Here is an 18,338-nt window from a genome sequence, read left to right on the forward strand (position 1 = left end):
CTCAGCGCATTTTTTTTTCTTAATATGAGTTTTGGTGCTTTTGTAGTTTGTCTCTCGTTACTGCTGTTCAGGAGATCAGAGAAGGGGAACTAAACCTTCCTTACCCTCAGGGTCTGTAACTATCTCACAGCCTTTATCTGGGGACATTATTCTTCCTAAAGACTGTGAGTTTGGGGGTTTAATGGGTCTTTTCCATTTCTAATTATGGTAATGGCAATGACGGCATTTTATTAGCCCCTGCAGCTACTGCACGTACGGAACAGTGTGAGCTGAAGTACTTGCTTTCTTGGGAAAAACTAGATTTATATCCCTACATGACTCATCACATAAAACTTGGACAGATTACAGGGGTTTGGGCGCGATCAAGGTGGCATGAAAATGCTGAGATGCCGTAATGTAGAAATTAAGATAGAAGGACGTCTTCTCTATTGCCTACTAGGAAGAGTAGGTATTTTCCCATCCTGTGGAAGATACTGATGCTAAAAAACTTTGCTCGCACAACTGCGAATGGCACATCCAACTGCTCTATTCTTGTTGGATATAGGAGGTGTCCATGGAGTTACAGTGAGTGCTGAGGAAGGAAAGGTCTCAACTCGTGTGTATGACTTTTGTTTACCTTCAGCTCTATTCTGCTATGTCAACCACTCTTTTCCCCAAGGTCCTATAAAGTAATTGGAATTAAAAGGAGGATGCGACAGAATTAAATCCACGTGCCTTTTATTAGACAAACACTGGGAAATGAGGATTTCAGAGAGTCAAAGAACAAACAGGAGCATGGCATGTTCTATATAAATAAAGACAGACAGCTTTGACTTCCAAATCTTTTGCAAGTAACAGGGTAAGGATTGCACACAACACAAGAGGAAACTTGGCACACCCTAGCTAACGGTGCTGATGTCTGACTTCAGTAGCATCTCTTGCTTGAGGAGGTGGTGGAGACGTACTTCATGCTGGAACTGCTTCCACCGACCATGCATGACCCGGCTGTGCCATGTCCGCTTCCGGAGCTGAAACCCATTCCTCCGGCACAGACCCGACCTCCAACACCACTGCTGCCTCCGAAGCTGAGACAGTTTCCACTTCCATATCCCGTTCCTACGGCAGATCTGGTCACAGCTGCAAGAGGAAAACACCCTCTTTAGAGGCATCCACAAACAGGGGGCTCTGAGTGGCAGGGAGACAAATGCAAAAGTCACAAAACTTATCTTTAAAAGTTACTTACAGATATTCACTGCGCCGGCACCTTCTCCAGAGAGCCTGTTAGGGAGCAAAATGAGACCGTAAGAATTCAAGGGGAACCCATGAACAGGAGCTGGTTGAAAAGGCAGGAGAATTTCCTTGGAATATTTTTGGTGGATGGTGGAAAGTTTGTGCAAAAGGCTACCATCTTCCCAAATAGCTCATCTTTGAGGACAATTGCTTGCCTTTAAACAGGATTCAAGTCCTCTGAATGTGGGAAGCACAGGGATCTCTTCTAAACCTGACAAGGGTCTGCAACTCCATTGCACCTCTGGAAATTGGGATATAAAATTGCACCCACCTACACTCCTCTCCCTCCAGCAGCTTCCTGTAGGTCGCGATCTCAATGTCCAGGGCCAGCTTGACGTTCATGAGCTCCTGGTACTCACGGAGCTGCCGGGCCAGGTCTGTCTTGGCCTTCTGCAGAGCTGTCTCCAGCTCGGCCAGTTTTGCCCTTGCATCCTTGATGGCCATCTCCCCTCGCTGCTCAGCATCTGCAATGGCCGTCTGCAAACTGGCACACTGTGGAGGAAAAATAGTGGTTGCATTCCTTATCTAGAGCATAGACCAGTTCTGTGTACCCTGAGGTCATGATGCCTGGTCTAGACGCATAATAGGTTGCATTAACATCTATAGGTGTGATCTTAACAATCATTGAATTCATCCATGTTCTGGGCCAAGTCACAGCCTGGATTTAATCTAACTCCACACTTCTTAACATCTCCTTACGTTTACTATTATTGCATTAAGTTACTCTTAGTGATGTTACTGCACTGAGAGAAATGCTATCATGTTCATTCCCGATCCAGCAGAACTCGGTGAGATGCATTTATTTGTATTCCCTGGAGTTGGCTGAACAACCAAGAGGTTAGACCACAGTAAGAGCTAAGTCTTATGCATTTACACTGCCCTTTACCTGTTTCTTCACGCTGTCGATTTCAGACCGCAGCCGCTGGACGTGGCGGTTGAGCTCGGAGATCTCCTGCTTGGTGTTACGGAGGTCGTCCCCGTGCCTGCCTGCTGTAGCCTGCAGCTCTTCGTACTGTCACAGAGAGAGGAGCAATCACCCAAGGTAAAATATATTGGTTTTAAAGCCAAGCAGAATGTGGGTATGTGGGTGTTCGCACTCAAAAGTATGTGTATGTTCTCAATCCCAAATTAGCAGTTCCAAACTTTATAGGATTATTAAATCTGAAGACATCCTGTGTTATAAAAATCGCAGTGGGACCCATCTCCCCGTGGGGATTTGGGGGGGGGAGTGTGGTTTCTGCATTGCAGAAGCCTTCCTAGGCACTCACCCTGGACTGGTACCAGGACTCGGCCTCTGCCCGGCTCCGGTTGGCGATGTCCTCGTACTGCGCTTTGACCTCTGCAATGATGCTGTCCATGTCCAGGCTGCGGTTGTTGTCCATGGTCAGGATGACAGAGGTGTCGGAGATCTGGGTCTGCATCTGAGACAGTTCCTGCAATAGCAGGAGGTATTTCGGTGAGCCGCAGGCATGAAACACGAATGTTGCTCAGAGGGAGGAAACCCCCCAAGTTAGAGGGTAGCACTGGGTGGACAAAGTGATTTTTCCAAGGTCGTTTCAGGCAGGGTTAAGACAGCAGATGAAATGGAGGAAGCATTGGATTATTTAGTGCAACAGAGTGAAAAATAATCAGTCCTGAGCCTCTGAAGTGGGAAAGGAAGGCAAGGACATTGGAAACTGGGAGAAGGTTGTAAATGCTGGTACTTACAGCTTCATAGAGGGCTCTGAGGAAATCTATCTCCTCCATAAGGGAGTCCAGCCTGGCTTGCAGCTCTGTCTTGTTCATGTAGGCAGCGTCCACCTCCTAGAAGAGGAAACACATCACAAAAATGAAGTGGTTTGCAGAGAAGCAGAGGAAAAGCTGAAGAATGTGTTTCTTGCTGTGCTCATGCCGGGCTGGGAGGCACAGCGTGCATGCACCCACCTTCTTCAGGATCACAAATTCGTTCTCGACAGCTGTGTGCTTGTTGATCTCCTCTTCGTATCTGCGGGATGGAAATGAAGGGTTGGTCTAGGCTTGTACAAAAGTTATTTCGTGTTTTCAGGACCAGCCTCTTATTTTTTCTGTATGTACGGTTTTGTACCTTGGTCTCTTAGCCCTATAATTTTCTGCCTGTGACTTTCAGCCATGGGGAACTGAGGCTGAATATGTCTCATATTAAACTTAACCTGGGTCTTACTCAGAAGATTGTATCAGCAAAAAGGCCTTCTTTCCTTGTTTGATTGCTCAGATTCAACAGAGAGCTGGCATCTGCCGCAGCCCACCTTGCTCTCCAGGCAGACCACAAACGGATAGACTTACTTGTTCTTGAAGTCCTCAGCAAGGCTTTGCACCTTGCTCAGCTCCCCTCCCAAGTTCTCCTTGTCTGTCAGCAGGCTGTTCAGCTGTCTCCTGAGGTTGTTGATGTAGGTCTCGAAGAGGGGCTCAATGTTGTTTCTGACTGTTTTGTTCCCCTGTTCTTGCAGAAGGGCCCACTTGGTCTCCAGGACCTTGTTTTGTTGTTCAAGGAATCGGACCTGGATGGAGAAAGGAGATGTTTCAGAAACAGTGATTTTAGGATGGTTTTCCTTAGAGAGGCAAGGTACAATCCTGCAAAGATTCACTTGCTGAAAGGTGGGAGCTCTCAGCTGACAATTTATAGAAGCAAGCAAGTACTGCAAATCTGACATTAACATTCCTGCTCTCTTTGCAAACTCTGCTTCCTTACATCCTATATCACCGTTTTCCCCCTTTGGACTGGTCTCATCTCAGCATTAATGTGAGGGACGAACGGTCTGAAACCCGGAACACCTCAGGTTTTATTCCCAGGCTGCTGATGTTAGAAATGGCAGTACAAGAGCAGCAAAATTGCTGATAAATATATAACTTGCCCTTGTTTGTGCTTCCCCACTGAAGAATCAACACAGCATAACCAAGAAATCTTATCTCTCACCTTGTCAATGAAGGAGGCAAATTTGTTGTTGAGGGTTTGAATCTGATCCTTCTCGTCCTTACGGATGCTCTGGATGTTGGGGTCGATCTCCAGATTGAGAGGTTTCAGAAGGCTCTGGTTGACTGAGACTTCATGGATGCCCCCAGCTGGGACAGCAGGGAATCCAGGGCCACCCATGCCACCGCCAAACCCGAAGGCACCACCAGCTGCACCACCAAAACCACAGGAGATCCCAGTGCCAGCACCAAAACCTGCAGGTCCATAGAAGCCACCACCCCTTCCAGCCACGGAGATCCTCTTGCATCCACCAAGACTGTAGAGGCTCCTGCTTCCAAAACCTCCACCATATCTTCCAAACCCAGCAGTGGTACCGCAGTTTCCACCCTGGGATGCAGAACGCGAGCAGAAGCTGGTGCTGCTGGCATTTGGGATGAAGGCAGAAGCAGCACTGAAGCCAGTTTTGCTCTGGCTCCTTGCAGCGCACTGGCGAGACATGGCAACTGATGTGAACAGGGCGAGAGCGGTAGAAAGAATAAAGCAGTGAGGAAGTGGGTGAAGGCAGGAAGGTGAAGTTGTGCTCCCCCAGGCTGGGACTGGCCCTTTTATACCCTTAGTAGCTGGGGATGGGTCTAGCGTGGTGCTCATCTTACTGATTAACTGGGCTCGGCACACCCAGCAGCAAAGCTGACGGTGAGTTCACCATGAGCACAAGCACCTATGAAGCACTCACAAAGTGCAGAGTTGCATTTTTTGTGACAGTCATGATCTGGCTGTTGAAATATCTGAGAAAACACTAAATACTGCCTGCTCAACTCTTGTTCGCCGCCATCCCTTTCCCACTCCCTCCTTTCACCTCTGCAGTAGATAGTTCCCCATGTTGGGCAAGCGCTCGCTCATCTCTCTCTCATGGATGAATCAATCCCTCTGTTGCGTAAAGGCACATATTTCACGGCGCAGTGGTCCGAGGTCTGAGAAATCTGTTATTGCGGGTCTGTGTTTTCCTGCTGCTGTGGTTTTGAGTAAACCCCAGCGGGGCATCAGCACCTCAGGCCCCGACTTGTCGGAAATTCTGGACTCTTCTTCTCATGCCCAAACAAGAGTCATTTAAACCGGAACCGATAGAGAAGGGAGAAAGAGGTGACGGAGGGAAAGCCAGGGTGGTGATGGGGCGTTAGTGGAAGTCTTGAACCACCAGCTATCAAAAACCAGCTGGGGAGTGGGAAGGACATGGAAGGTAATTTTATGAACGGTATTTTCTTTCTGCAAAAAGTGTTTAAGTTTCATCCTGATTCCAACTCACAACAAATGATGAAATAGCAGAATATGACCTGGGAGGGAGTTGCCGTTGTCTGTGACGACACAAAACCTGAGTTGGCGATTTCTCAGGGCTTCACCTTCACAGATTTTTGTGTTTCCTGACTCATGGAGTGACTTTGTCTCTACACGGTGTGAAGCCTGTTCCCAGGCTGCCCTCCCCACGTCTGTTGTCTTTCCCCTCCGATATCTCTTACTCACAAGGAAATTCGGTGCTTGGGATCTGGGCTTATGACATTGTTCACAGGCAACTCCCTCTACTCTTATTCCGCATAGCACCCAGGAAAAGTCAAACAGTGCATTTCTCTGGTGAAAGACACATGCTGTCTTGACTCGCCCTGCGCACGCTGTGTGGTAGCAGTGTACACATGGGTACTTATCCCAGAGCAGGCAAGGTGCTCAAAAGTCACTCCCAGCATCTTGTCTGGATGCCCAGGGATGGACATGCTTCTCTTGGTCCCTGCAGCCCTTTGTGTTTGCCAAGGTATGTCTCTCTTGTGGATGCCCATGCCCGAGCTGAACACCTATCCATCAGAGGAGGTAGCAGCTCACCTGCAGAGCATTGCTGGGAAGTCGTAGCTTTCCCCGGCTTTTGAAAAGACACGTGCAGGCACTGGGGTATGGAGCGGTGTTCGTGGATGCATCTTTCAAGTGTGCGCTTGTGCTTGCCGTTCACACGTGGAGGCTGCGCGGTCAAGTGAGTTTGACCAGAAGGTCCCAGGCAGGTAATTTGCAGATGCCCGTCAGCTCTTTTTGCCTTTCAGCCATGCTGTTGGTTTTTGGTTTTGGGGTTTTTTTTTTCTATTTTCCTCTCTATTCTTCTAATGTTTCCATTACACACCCTGCAACGACGCTAAAATAACTGTTCTGGGAGTGTTTCAGCTACTGTGCATTACAACAAGCAGCAGCTTTTAAGAGAGAGGAGCTTCTGTGACTAAGGACTGTCTGTCCTAAAGAGCTCCATAAAAACGTTATAGGTAGCAATTAGCAATCAGTTCCCTCCACGCATTGCAAATTCAAGCCCCTGAGTGCAAGCACCACTCATTTCATTATGACTAAGGCTTTAATCTGGGCTGTGCTAGAATTAACGAGGGCTGTTCTCTCCCACTGAAATATAAGCCCCAGGTCATCGCTACATCTGTTTAACTTGCCCAGCAGGACTGGATGCAGAAGGTTACGTACGTGGAGACCAGAGCCCTGTTCTGGAGCAAGGACAGCTGTACATTGGTCATGTATCCAGAGACACGAACCTTTGCCAGGTAGTTTTTTTGTATCTGGTTTAAAAAGGGATGCCCTGGGAGAACGAATATTCTGGCCCCAGCCTTTCCCATGCTAGATAAAGGGCTTCGTAATCTCTGTGTTATGACCCAGGTGTTGATGCAATGGATGGCACCCGTCTGATGTGCCTGTTGGCTATATACATTATATCCTCCTTGGTTAGAGAGTGTGTTTGGGCAGCAGTGAAGAAGACCGTTCCTCAACCGTGCCCAGGCTGCTGTTCAGAGTGAGGATATTGCTCCTTCTCAGGAAGCCGCTGTGAGCATTCAGCAGGGAGAGGTGGTGGAGCAGGAGTGGAGAGCCGCAGCAGACCCATAACCAAGCCTGCAAGTTTCTGGGAAGGAGATTTCCTGAGGGATACAGAGGGGAACATGCAGAGTCCAGGGCATCCTAGAAAATGATGGGAAACTGCTGGTCTCAAAGGAAAACCCAAATACAGTCTATCATTCAGGCACTGCCAGTTCCCCTGTATTTGCCCATCTCTTCGAGTATTTTCCTAAGAGTGCTTCTCTACCCATCGCTTGAACTTATTGAAATACATGGGGCGAGGGGTGGGACTTTTTTTCTAATCACATCTATTTGTTCAACTGATCTTCCAGCAATGAGATCTGTCACTCTGTAGCTTTCAGCCAGATGATGCTCTGCGTTTACTTCTCAATTAATTTCTCCCGATTAGTCAGAACCACATCTAAAATTGCTACACCTCCTCTGGTTTTTCTCCACCTTCTCAAAGCAAGATCTTGTCTCCAGTGTGTTCTAGGAATGCGAAGAAACATTGGATCTTGAAGACTTTCACTTCCCAACAGGTATCCCATTCTTGGATATTTTTTATAGCTATTGGATGAGCGATATCTAATTCAACGTCGCATGTGAATGCATATGGACCAGATCCTCCACCTGCTTATAGTCAAAGGAGAGGGAACATCAGCATCAAGACCCAAGACAAACACTTAAAACAGTGCGACCAGTGCTCTGAACAGAAAAGGAGCGCTTTCAACCCACTCAGGCAGATGTTTGCACTGCTGGCATCTCCGTTTAGGTGAGGCAGCTCACCGTAAAAGGGGTTTTGAGATGGACTGATATACTTGAACAAGTCGGGTGGTTGCTCTGACTCCCCTAGTAATTAGTTCCCTATTGTTAGAAGTTTATGCAGGCACATCACACACTTGGCACTGCCCTTTGTACCCCCTGGGAGCCAGGCTGTTGGATGTTGTATTGGCTGGAAGCTGCAGAGTAAATGAATCTTAGACCTTTTCCCCTGTGCCTGACTCTTGCCTTGGCGTGCCCGGTGTTTAGCTCCCAGGTGTTTTGCTCGCACAGTGGGGAGAACATTGAAATCAACTGCAAACCTCCCTTTGGTGCTTCGCTGTGCCTGCGTGTTTTGCCTGCTAATGGAGAGATTCAGGAAATGTGAACGAGGAGTAAAAATCTGCACCTTAAACTGGGCAGGGCCCTAAGAAAAGTGCTTGTTATCTGCATTTGCATTTGCTGTTCCATGTCTTTAATTAAAAGGCCCACACAATAGAATAAATTACATACGCATTTTTATTAGACAAACACCAGAAAGTGAAGAGAGACAAACAGTCATGGGACACATTTTATATACAAAATCCGGCCCAAAAATGCTGAGCTGTAACAAGCAAGTTGCAAATTTAAAACAGTTGGACTCATGTTCAATAGCAGAGCCCTACACGATGCGTGCTAGACAACACAGCTGAGAGAGAGTTCCTAAAGTGAGGCTCCTGTATGACAAGACATAGGGTTTAGGTGGCCCTCATTCTGCTGACCCCAACTATGCTTTAGTAAAGGACCAGTGTTAAGGTGTTTTCTGGCGAGTGACGGCGTCTGAAAGGAAAGTTTTAGCTTCTGTAACTTCTTCTGGTGGAGGAGGTTGAGACGAACTTCACGCTGGAGCTGCTGCCACCTCCGAGGGTGGTGCTGCTAACCCCGGGACCGCTTCCACAGCTGAAGCTGTTGCCCATATTGCAGATTCCCCCTCCCATGCTGAGATTGCTTCCTCCTCCGTATCCCGTTCCCACAGTTGTTCTGGTCACGGCTGCAAAAAGGAGAAGGAAAAGCTTTCAATTCCTCTGGGCATTGCCTTTTCGGTGCAGAGACACACTAATGCTTAAGTGAGGTAATTGCATATATTTTTAGAGACTTACAGATATTCACTGGGACGCCATCTCCAGCCAGCCTGTTGGGGACAGAACGCAACAAGGTAAGAGGGAGGATAAGAAGTCTGTTGATGCTCAGGGGGGAGGTAAATAGGGTACATATCCTAAAGACCTTTGGGAAGAAAAATAAAAACTTGGCGTAATTCAGGGATGCTTCCTGCAATGTTATTTCCATTAGCTAGGACAATCTTCCCTCGTGTCCCCACCTCCTAATACCCTGTTCAGCACTTCAGAAATGCTGAGCATCTCCAGTGCTCGCCTTGCTTTGCTCCTCCAACATCAGGACTAGAAGGGTTGTGTTTACCACCCACCTGCACTCCTCGCCCTCCAGCAGCTTCCTGTAGGTCGCGATCTCGATGTCCAGGGCCAGCTTGACATTCATGAGCTCCTGGTACTCGCGGAGCTGCCGGGCCAAGTCTGCCTTGGCCTGTTGCAGCGCATCTTCCAGCTCGGCCAGTTTGGCTTTGGCATCTTTGAGGGCCAGCTCCCCACGTTCCTCTGCGTCCGCGATCGCCGCTTTCAGATTTGCGCACTACAGAAGAGAAATCCCCAGTCATACAAGACCTAGACTTGTTCTTTATCTACTCTGAAATCACAAGGTCTTATTCCAGTACCATCAGCTTAACCATTTTTAGTGACAGCTCTCTTTTTGAGAGAAAAAGGATCAAACTGAGCAGAACTTGCCTAGGTTGTCTCTGATGTTTTCCTTCCTCTCCCTTGCAAGTCAGGGGGTAAATTGGTTAAAAGTGTGGATTTTGCTGCCTTTTACCTGTTTCTTCACGCTGTCGATTTCAGACCGCAGCCGCTGGACGTGGCGGTTGAGCTCGGAGATCTCCTGCTTGGTGTTACGGAGGTCGTCCCCGTGCCTGCCTGCTGTAGCCTGCAGCTCTTCGTACTGTCACAGAGAGAGGAGCAATCACCCAAGGTAAAATCCATTGGTTTTGGAGTAACCCAGGTGCCTGAAAGCATGGGTCCCTCCTCAAGCCCAGACTAGCAGCTGGAGTGCTGCTGTGCAAGACGCAATATTTGAGAAGCTTTTCTTGGAAGAGTCAGTCTTTATCTGTTCAAGACAAGACATGAAGATAAGAGCACGGAAACCCCCAGTTTCTTCACCTTGGTTTGGTACCAGGACTCTGCTTCAGCTCGGCTTCTGTTGGCAATGTCCTCGTACTGCGCTTTGACCTCCGAGATGATGCTGTCGAGGTCCAGGTTTCGGTTGTTGTCCATGGTGAGAACGACAGAGGTGTCGGAGATCTGGGTCTGCATCTGAGACAGCTCCTGCAAAGTGCACAGGGGTTTAGGTGAGCTAATTCACTTGAGAGGTGCCTTTTCATCCTTTCAGATGAGCATGCAGACCTGGGAGAGGCTACAGATTGTTATCTAAACAGCTAAGACGGTTGGTATAACTCTAAAGAGGTAGAGGATTTAGCATCTCCTGGGGGAAGAAATTGCAGGCTTTCAGAGGAACGGAGGGAGGGAAGCTCTTAACTGAGGGTGGAAATGTCTTGGGAGCTGGTTGTACTCACTGCTTCGTAGAGGGCTCTCAGGAAGTTAATTTCTTCAGTCAGCGCATCTACCTTGGCTTGTAGTTCCACTTTGTTCATATAGGCAGCATCTACATCCTGGAGGACGAGAGATTTAGGTAATGTGTTTTAAGCTCTTCTTAGCAAGTCAGGAACACACATTATCTCTGCAATAACAGTCCAGGGAAGAAACCGTAAAAGAAGCTTTTGGAATATGGATGGAATTGTGAATGAATAGGTGATTAGAGCTCTACAAACAGTCATCAGATGGTATTCTGTAATTTGCTCTCACCTTCTTGAGTGTCACAAATTCATTCTCTGCAACTGTACGCCTGTTGATTTCATCTTCATACCTAATGGAGGGAGGCAGAAGGAGCATTTGTTTAGGCAAGTAACAGACGGAGGTGATTTTAGTTTGCTGGAATGAACTTCCTTAAGAGCATTTTGCATACAATGTTCTTTTCTCCTACAGAGCATCTGAATAAGAGACCATGAGCATGTTCCTAGGCTAAACTAGTTAAAACAAGTACATCAAAAAAATTTTCAAGAATCTATTCTTTTTTTCCTATTTCTGGCCATTAGTCATACTCCTTCTGCCTGTCTTAAGCAAATTAAGCATGCTGTCCCGAAACTCTCAGACCTACCGTGTAATTTTTTTCTTTTTTTGCAGTAGGCAATTGAGTTAATAAGTCTTTGATCATATTCTAAATTATTCCCTAAATGTTTGTGTATTTGGATCTGTTACTCCGTTACCATTTATCTTGAGAAAATGTCACAACCTTCACTGTCGGGAATTCCTGTGTCCCAGACTCTCCTGGATCCCCCAGTTGGCTTAAGGACGTTGAAGGGAGAAAGGCTGCACCTACCTAGGTAAGTAGAACACCAGCTCAATAGACTTACTTCTTCTTGAAATCCTCAACCAGGTACTGTGTGTTGACGAGCTCTCCCTCCAGCCTTCCCTTGTCACTCAGCAAACTGTTCAGCTGCATCCTGAGGTTGTTGATGTAAGTCTCAAAAAGCGGCTCCAAGTTGTTCCTAACTGTTTTCGTCCCCTGCTCCTGAAGCAGGCTCCACTTGGTTTCCAGCACTTTATTTTGTTGCTCCAGGAATCGGACCTGCAGGCAGAAATATCCTGAAGATGTTTTGAAAGAGCAGAGATTATGGGGAGCTTTCCTTGCAAATGTGGGATCTCAGTACTAGCTGCGGTGGTGAAGTATGCTTTCCAGCTGGTTTTCATAGCCAAATTCTCCTCTGGTAGAAGAAGGAATTTGCTATTTGACTGCAGGGACCCTGCTCATTATCACAAACAAACTCTGGAATGACTACTGATTTTCTTGCACTGTGCTTGCCCTTCAATGCTTTGCTAAATCAAGACAAGGTGCCCGCATTTTGTGTGAAGAGTGCGTGTAAAATCAGATAAGGAGCAAAACAGGGTTTGCATTCTTCCTAAAAAAACAATAGTAAAGTACTATTTCTCCTTCCCTTCAGCATAGCTCCCCCACCCCACAAAAGCTCCAAAATAATGTAGCATTTTCCTTGAAACCAAAGAGGAGCTGCTCAACCAGAGCAGAAATCAAGCAGATGCTCTTGTGCATCTAATACAGTTAACAAGGAAATTAAGTGGGCAGGCAGTGTCAGATCAGGTTTTGCTATTTTGAACTAACAGTCCAAACATGCTGGTACTGTTGCAGTGATAGCTTTAAATGCCTTAGAGGAAATTCAAGCAATGAGAAGCTTACTTCTCCCTAATGCCAATTCATGTGATTCCTTTCTTGGTCATTTTAGATGGGTTGCTTGCATCTCACTTTAACAATCTAAAAGACGTTATCAAGGCTCCTGTAATGCTCAATGGCGAGAGCCCAACATCTCCAGAAGGATAGGATTGTCTTCTAGAGCTTGCTTTCTCCACTGCCTATGAGATGTCAAGCAGCAAATGAGGAGGACCTCGTATACTGGATGATTAATTCATAGCAACCACTATGTAGCAGGTGGCGTTCCCTGGAGTTTCTGGGGACTGGGCATCTTCCAGTCTCATTCCTCGCTTCTATTCCTTCTTGATCAGCTTATGTGCTCGTAAAGCAGCTAAGAAAAGAGTCCCCATCAAAAAAATCAGGGCAAGATATTTAGGGAAGCTCATGTCTCACCTTGTCAATGAAGGAGGCAAATTTGTTGTTGAGGGTTTTGATTTGTTCCTTCTCCTCTTTTCGGATCCTTTGGATGCTGGGGTCAATCTCCAAGTTGAGAGGTTTCAGAAGGCTCTGGTTGACCGAGACTTCGTGGATTCCCCCAGCTGGGAATCCAGGGCCACCCATGCCACCACCAAATGCACCGTATCCATAGCCAAGGTTAGCTGGCATGCCAAAGCCACCACCGTACACGCTACCAGCGCCACCACCAAAACCTGCGGATCCATAGAAGCTACCACCCCTTCCAGCCACAGAGATCCTCTTGCATCCACCAACATTGTAGAGGCTTTTGCTTCCAAAGCCACCACCAACCCTAGCAAACCCGCTGCCAGCATTGCAGCTTCCGACGCGGGTGACAGAGCGTGAACTGAAGCTGGTGCGGCAGGTGTTTGGGACGATGGCCGAAGCAGCGCTGAAGCCACTTCTTCCTCTCTGAATCCTCACGGTGGACTGGCGAGACATTGTTGGCTTGTGGATTGGGATGGATGCTACAGCAAGAATAAAGGAGCAAAGGTGCTGGCCTGGAGCAAGGAGGAGGAGGGAAAGGAGAAAGATGAACCTGTGCTCTCCACGGGCTCAGGAGAGCCCTTTTATGCATGTATGAGACTGGGATGGGTTTGATGAGGTGGATCGTCTTTCTGATTAATTAGGCTTGGCATGTCCAACAGCATTCTGGAGAGTGAACTCACTCCACACACACGCCCTTCTGAAATAATATAGCCAGGTTCTGAGCAACAGTGGTATTGTTTGGGAATAACTGTCGCCTTCTGCTGTCTTTGTAGACAGCCAGACTCTTCGCCGTATCAAAGCGTTTGAAAGTTGCAATGAGTCACGTTGGGCACGGGGAGGAAAACACCGTTCAAAATGCCTGTCACTCAACACTTCTCTCATTTGAAAACTTCATCCCTCGGGATTGCTTTTGCCCCTTTTCTATTCCCAAGCAGGGCTTTGAGAAGTTATAGTCCCTTGTGTTTTAGGAAAGGGATCTGTGTCAGGCTGAGCGGTGTTTTACAGCAAGTCCCGCAGTAAATTGTTGTGTCCTGGGTTTTGTGATATGTGCTGCACGGTCCCCTCTATGCCACCAAAATGTACCTGCAGAAATAGTTTTGCTTCCATCCCTACACAGGCTGAGCTCCCTGAGCTGATCTCTTCTGAAAATCCTGCTTCTGCAGACTTACTCTTCTGTCACTAAAAAAAATACAGGAATGAAAATGAGATGTTTTGACAAGGTCTTTTGTTCATGTGCGGATTTTGACAGCTGCCATTGAGCTCTATCACAAATAGTTGTGCTAGTACCCCAGCTTTGAAGATTCGGATTTCGGTATTTTACCAGGATAGAAACAAACAAACAAACAAACAAACAAAGAAAAAAAAGAGGAGAAAAGATTGTGGGAATGGGAACTGCTTTGAATCCACTGGCTCTATGGAAATGGAGTGCTCCGGGGCTGTTCCCAACTCACAGTTTAGAAACACGACGTAGTTTCCCAAAGATTTAATCAGCTTTTTCAGCACTGCACATCTGAAAGTGTGATCTTGTGTGCTTGAATCCACTCGAAAAGTGCTCTGTAGGATTCCCTCTGCCCAGATCCACAGCAATCTGGATGCAGTAAGACAACCTGGATCTTTCCTTTCTCAGCTGCAGGGACCAGCGCAGCCCTTTGCTTTGCATTTAGCATGGCAGGCGGTTTGAGTAACAAGTCGAACAGAAAAATGTGAAAAATAATTAATTTTGACAGATGGCAAGTGTTTCTGGCCCTCATCGTGTTTCGGGTTGTTCAGGAAAAGATGATTCATACATAATTTATTTATACAAGAGAGTGAACTTGCAAACGCATCCCCCCCGAACAGCTTCCTCTCGTATTGTCTGCGAGTCCGAGCAGCTGCTGGCTGCCGTACAGGAATAACGTAATATTGAGGAATCACTACGGTGGAGGGGTGTTGTGCTTCGATCTGCCCCTGTCTTGCAAGGTAGCCAGCAAAGGAAACTCCCAGAAGTACTTTCTGTCCCGTTGTTTCCCCAGCTGCTTTCTTTCAGATGGATTGCGTTTGCAATTGAGGTTTTAAATGAAGGGGGGAATAAATAGCAATTGTTAGTTTATTTTGGTGTCTGTTACACAACTGACCTTTTATTGTAAGGAAGGGCTTAATTCTGCAATTTTTTGCCCCGGGGGGCTGTCTCGTTGGGTCTGACTGTCTGCACACTTGCACTCATGGGAACTGGAAGTAAATGGATTGCAACCAACAGGTCTGCATCTGAAAGGCAGTGGATTATTGATCAGCCTTAGGGTTTTGCCCACCAGTTGACAGATGTCATGACTTGAATGCATGAGATATTGATTTCCTCCCCGCATAGCGTGCTTGATTCATATAGATACAAAAGTCCCAGATAGCAAGATACGCAAAGACAGATGCAAGTTGCCCGCCTTCTTAAATGCCTACGGCTCCTTTGGGAATTGCTCTCTTAGGTGCTATCCATCTCAGGTAACTGACTACCTGAAAGATTTTCTGTATTCTTGTGTAGTCAGTGGAGATCACCGCCAAATGGCAGATTCTCCCACCCTAAGGCAGATGGACGGAGAGGCCCCTGAAGATGGCTTTCCACCTTCACCATCACTACGTAGGTAGACCAGATGGCTGACTCAGGGTGTGCAGAGTTAGCCAGGCTGAAACCCACCCTTGGTTACTAACAGCGTGGTGCGTCAGTACTTTCCTTTTTCCCCTCAGGCTGCTTTTACATATGAAACTTGTCTTTTTTGGCTAAAGAATACGCCAACTGCGTTGGAGTCCATTGTTAATAATAGTAATAATACAGCTCCTCCAACCAAGTAAAAAGAAATTAATTTCTTTCCATTTCACATTTGCACTAGGGTGGAGGTGATGCGGTTGTCACTCATCTGGAAGGAATTTGAGAGGTAATTACAAAAGGCAGAACTGTGAGCACAAGGAGCTGTAGCTACAGGTTTGGGGTATGGGGTGATGGCAAGGGGGGCCCCCACCCTGCTCTGTTGATGAAACACAGGGTTTCCAGGTAGCTCCTGGGGGAGTGTCTCCCATGCACCCTGCAGCTCCAGGCATGTAATGAATTTGCTGCTCTGATGCAGATAGCTTGCTCTGATATGGACTCTTCCTCCTCCACCAGAGGATAATGCTTGTGCTCACTCAAGCTGCTCTGTAGTTTTTCCTCCTAATCAAACAAAGGGAGCGGTGTTTGGGCAGGTCCCGCCAGGTGAGAGCCCCCTGACATGGCAGAGGCCGTCTGCGAGGTTGAGCAGGCTCCGAAGCCTTTTTCTTCCCTTCCCCATCTCATTTCTTCCTACCAGGCTGAGCAGAGGGGGCAGGCAGCAGCGCGTGCAAGTCCCAGACCAAAAGGCAGGAGATCCCTTTACACCATGCTGTAAACCTGGGAGTAAAGTCTTGGCTGAGCTTGGTTCTGGCATCATGCTGATATCAAGGTAATAACTCTCCTTTGAGATTAGGAAAGTGAGTTCTGACTCTATCAGGGCAATAAAGGCAACTGCAGCCCCTTCAGTAAGAAATTTGAACCATTTTCTGTGTACCCAGCCAGGGAACAGGGGATACCTCCAACAGCTTTTCATTACCTCCTCTGCATCTCTCTGCACCGCTGCTCCTCTTCAGCATCCGCCTCAGAAGCCTTCGTCTGATGATGGATGCCCTTTCTTAGACGAGGCTGACATTTTTAGAAGTGCCTCTGTGTGTTTTGTTTGCAAAAATGCATATATTTGTAAAACAAGAGCGTGTCTTACTAACTTGGGTTGGTTCACCTGTGCTACCTAATCTCAGTTTAATTATCAGTAAAGTCAAGGCTGTAATTTAGGTTAATTGCTTAAATTAAAGCCTTTGGGTTAAACTTGGGTTGCTAACCTAAATTCAAACCCTACTCATTTTGACCGTAATTTACTATTTCATCCCAAGTTAATGAAGTCCTGCTGGTCACCCTGAGCTTTTTCCACAGGGGGCAATGGAACTCACGGCATCCCTGTGCTGTGGGGACGGGGACCTCTAAAAGACCTCCTGAGCGGGAAGCGAGTGTCCATGAATCTCATTTCCCGAAGGGATGAATTAGGATGAACTCCTCAGAAGCTTTCCCATAGGTGTTGCCCCATGATGGGTGTTGCAGTCCTTTGAGCCTGTTCCCAGCAGTATCTGGAGGCCAGTCAGCTATAACTACTAGATGACTTTGAAGTGTAGGTGTGACCTACTTTCTCCAGATAATTGTTTTCTGTGCTAGCACAGAGACACCGATACAGCCCAGGGTTTTGGAATAACTTTGCCTTCTTTATTGCTGTTGTTGCCAGATGCTTTATACAGAGCGGGGAGGTCTCATTTCCCCCAATGGCTTGTTGCATCTTGAAAGAGCCTCTGACCTTAGGTGGGTATGAGCTGATACCTCCTTCATCCTATTTTTCATGCAGCACTGGTGCTTAGATGGTGGTACCCGAAGAAACCTAAATATCCCCAATGGCATTGTGATGCGTTCTGAGCCTAGCTTTAATCCCTGAGTAGGGCTGCTGGGACCGTGATCTCCACCGAGCTCCACGTGGAAAGCAAAATCTTTCAACACTGCAGGTTATCTCAGCAGTGTTGTAGCATCTCGTCCTTTCTCATGGCCCCAGGGTACATCTTTTCTCCCGATAAAGAAAACCAAGCCCTGGAAGCGGTGTTGCTGGAAAGTCCCATTATTTCAGATCAGCTGTGTGCCTGCACGTGGCATGTCCCTCAGCTCCATCCTGCACCGAGCGCTGCTCCTGGTTCGAGTTTCCTTGCAAAGAGCCGTAGCACTTGTGCGAAGTTTAATTTCTCCCTATTAAAACAAACGGGATCTGCACAACGCTCTCCTCAGAGCCGGTAAGATAAACAAGGATTATTCCTGTGTCCTGGAAAGTGTATCCAGTCACGATGCACCAATTTTATGGGGCCTCATGTTTATTTACCATGCAGTGCTATATTGCACTGCACGTGAGCCCGGAGGTCCCCGCTGCTGTCCCACGGTGCTTGGCATCGCATGCAGCCGGACTCCGGTCTCCAGCCGCTCTGGACAGCAGGATAGTGCTGCCCTGTTTAAATAGCAACGCTCGGGCTGAACGTGCCTCCCAGATGGTAGCTGGGAATATTGTTCAGCTGCTGGTTTTGCTGCGTCCTGTGTTACCTTCCCTGCAGCCATTTCGTGTCTTATTTCATTTGCAGGCTGTGTAAACCATTTGCAAATTAAAACAAAATAACTTTATTTGATGAAAATTCTGCTTTTGAGTCAAAAAGCTGCAAAGTTTAGTTTGGGGAATGTGAAGGGGAGATGTTTCAGCATTCCAGAGACAGGGTCATTGCCATAGGAAATGTTGAAATTAAATGTTGGTTTTAAAAAAATACTTCACCTAATGTTTAAGTTGCCGGCTAAAATTGCTTGTCAAGTTTGACGTGAATATGTGAGTTTTCCAGGTCTCTGCAAATCAGAAGGTGGTGACTGGAAGGCGACATGTTGCATCTGCTGCCTGCTTTCTCACAGAAGCCGTGCCGGGGTGGGCTCCTAAAACACTTCCCGTGGGACAGAAAAGAGACCGATAGCTGCTCAGCGCTTTTTTTGCCTCGGCAGCATCCTCACCCTCAGACTGCCGGAGAAGGACCCGACAGCAGCCTGTGGCAC

General features: G+C 47.3%; 2 protein-coding genes across 2 annotated transcripts; both read right to left on the reverse strand.

The window, feature by feature from the left end:
• Nucleotides 1-904: 904 nt before the first annotated feature.
• Nucleotides 905-4,696, reverse strand: LOC104255305 (keratin, type II cytoskeletal 5-like). The gene is made up of 9 exons (XM_059832592.1): nucleotides 4,202-4,696; nucleotides 3,571-3,785; nucleotides 3,193-3,253; nucleotides 2,977-3,072; nucleotides 2,538-2,702; nucleotides 2,156-2,281; nucleotides 1,541-1,761; nucleotides 1,223-1,257; nucleotides 905-1,116 (listed from the first exon to the last, which is right to left on the reverse strand). Exons 1-9 carry the CDS (start codon nucleotides 4,694-4,696, stop codon nucleotides 905-907), a joined length of 1,626 nt encoding a protein of 541 aa, XP_059688575.1.
• A 3,956-nt stretch (nucleotides 4,697-8,652) lies between these two features.
• LOC104255304 (keratin, type II cytoskeletal 5) lies at nucleotides 8,653-13,141 on the reverse strand. Its single transcript, XM_009809351.2, has 9 exons — nucleotides 12,638-13,141; nucleotides 11,394-11,608; nucleotides 10,786-10,846; nucleotides 10,497-10,592; nucleotides 10,084-10,248; nucleotides 9,740-9,865; nucleotides 9,282-9,502; nucleotides 8,959-8,990; nucleotides 8,653-8,849 (listed from the first exon to the last, which is right to left on the reverse strand). The coding sequence occupies exons 1-9, from the start codon at nucleotides 13,139-13,141 to the stop codon at nucleotides 8,653-8,655; spliced, it is 1,617 nt and encodes a 538-aa protein (XP_009807653.2).
• Nucleotides 13,142-18,338: the final 5,197 nt, after the last annotated feature.

This window comes from Gavia stellata, chromosome 35, assembly GCF_030936135.1.
Source record: "Gavia stellata isolate bGavSte3 chromosome 35, bGavSte3.hap2, whole genome shotgun sequence".
Classification (NCBI taxonomy): Eukaryota; Metazoa; Chordata; class Aves; order Gaviiformes; family Gaviidae; genus Gavia; species Gavia stellata.

What these genes read in the sequence shown, in the direction of transcription:
- LOC104255305 (XM_059832592.1), bottom strand. Translation starts at nt 4,696, where the DNA reads ATGTCTCGCCAGTGCGCTGCAAGGAGCCAGAGCAAAACTGGCTTCAGT. An exon ending in TCAGAGCCCTCTATGAAGCT is followed by an intron (nt 2,703 to 2,976) that starts GTAAGTACCAGC and finishes CTGCTATTGCAG; the next exon opens with GAACTGTCTCAGATGCAGAC. An exon ending in TGCCGGCGCAGTGAATATCT is followed by an intron (nt 1,117 to 1,222) that starts GTAAGTAACTTT and finishes TTCCTCTTGCAG; the next exon opens with CTGTGACCAGATCTGCCGTA.
- LOC104255304 (XM_009809351.2), bottom strand. Translation starts at nt 13,141, where the DNA reads ATGTCTCGCCAGTCCACCGTGAGGATTCAGAGAGGAAGAAGTGGCTTC. An exon ending in AGTCCTGGTACCAAACCAAG is followed by an intron (nt 9,866 to 10,083) that starts GTGAAGAAACTG and finishes TCTCTGTGACAG; the next exon opens with TACGAAGAGCTGCAGGCTAC. An exon ending in TGGCGTCCCAGTGAATATCT is followed by an intron (nt 8,850 to 8,958) that starts GTAAGTCTCTAA and finishes TCCTTTTTGCAG; the next exon opens with CCGTGACCAGAACAACTGTG.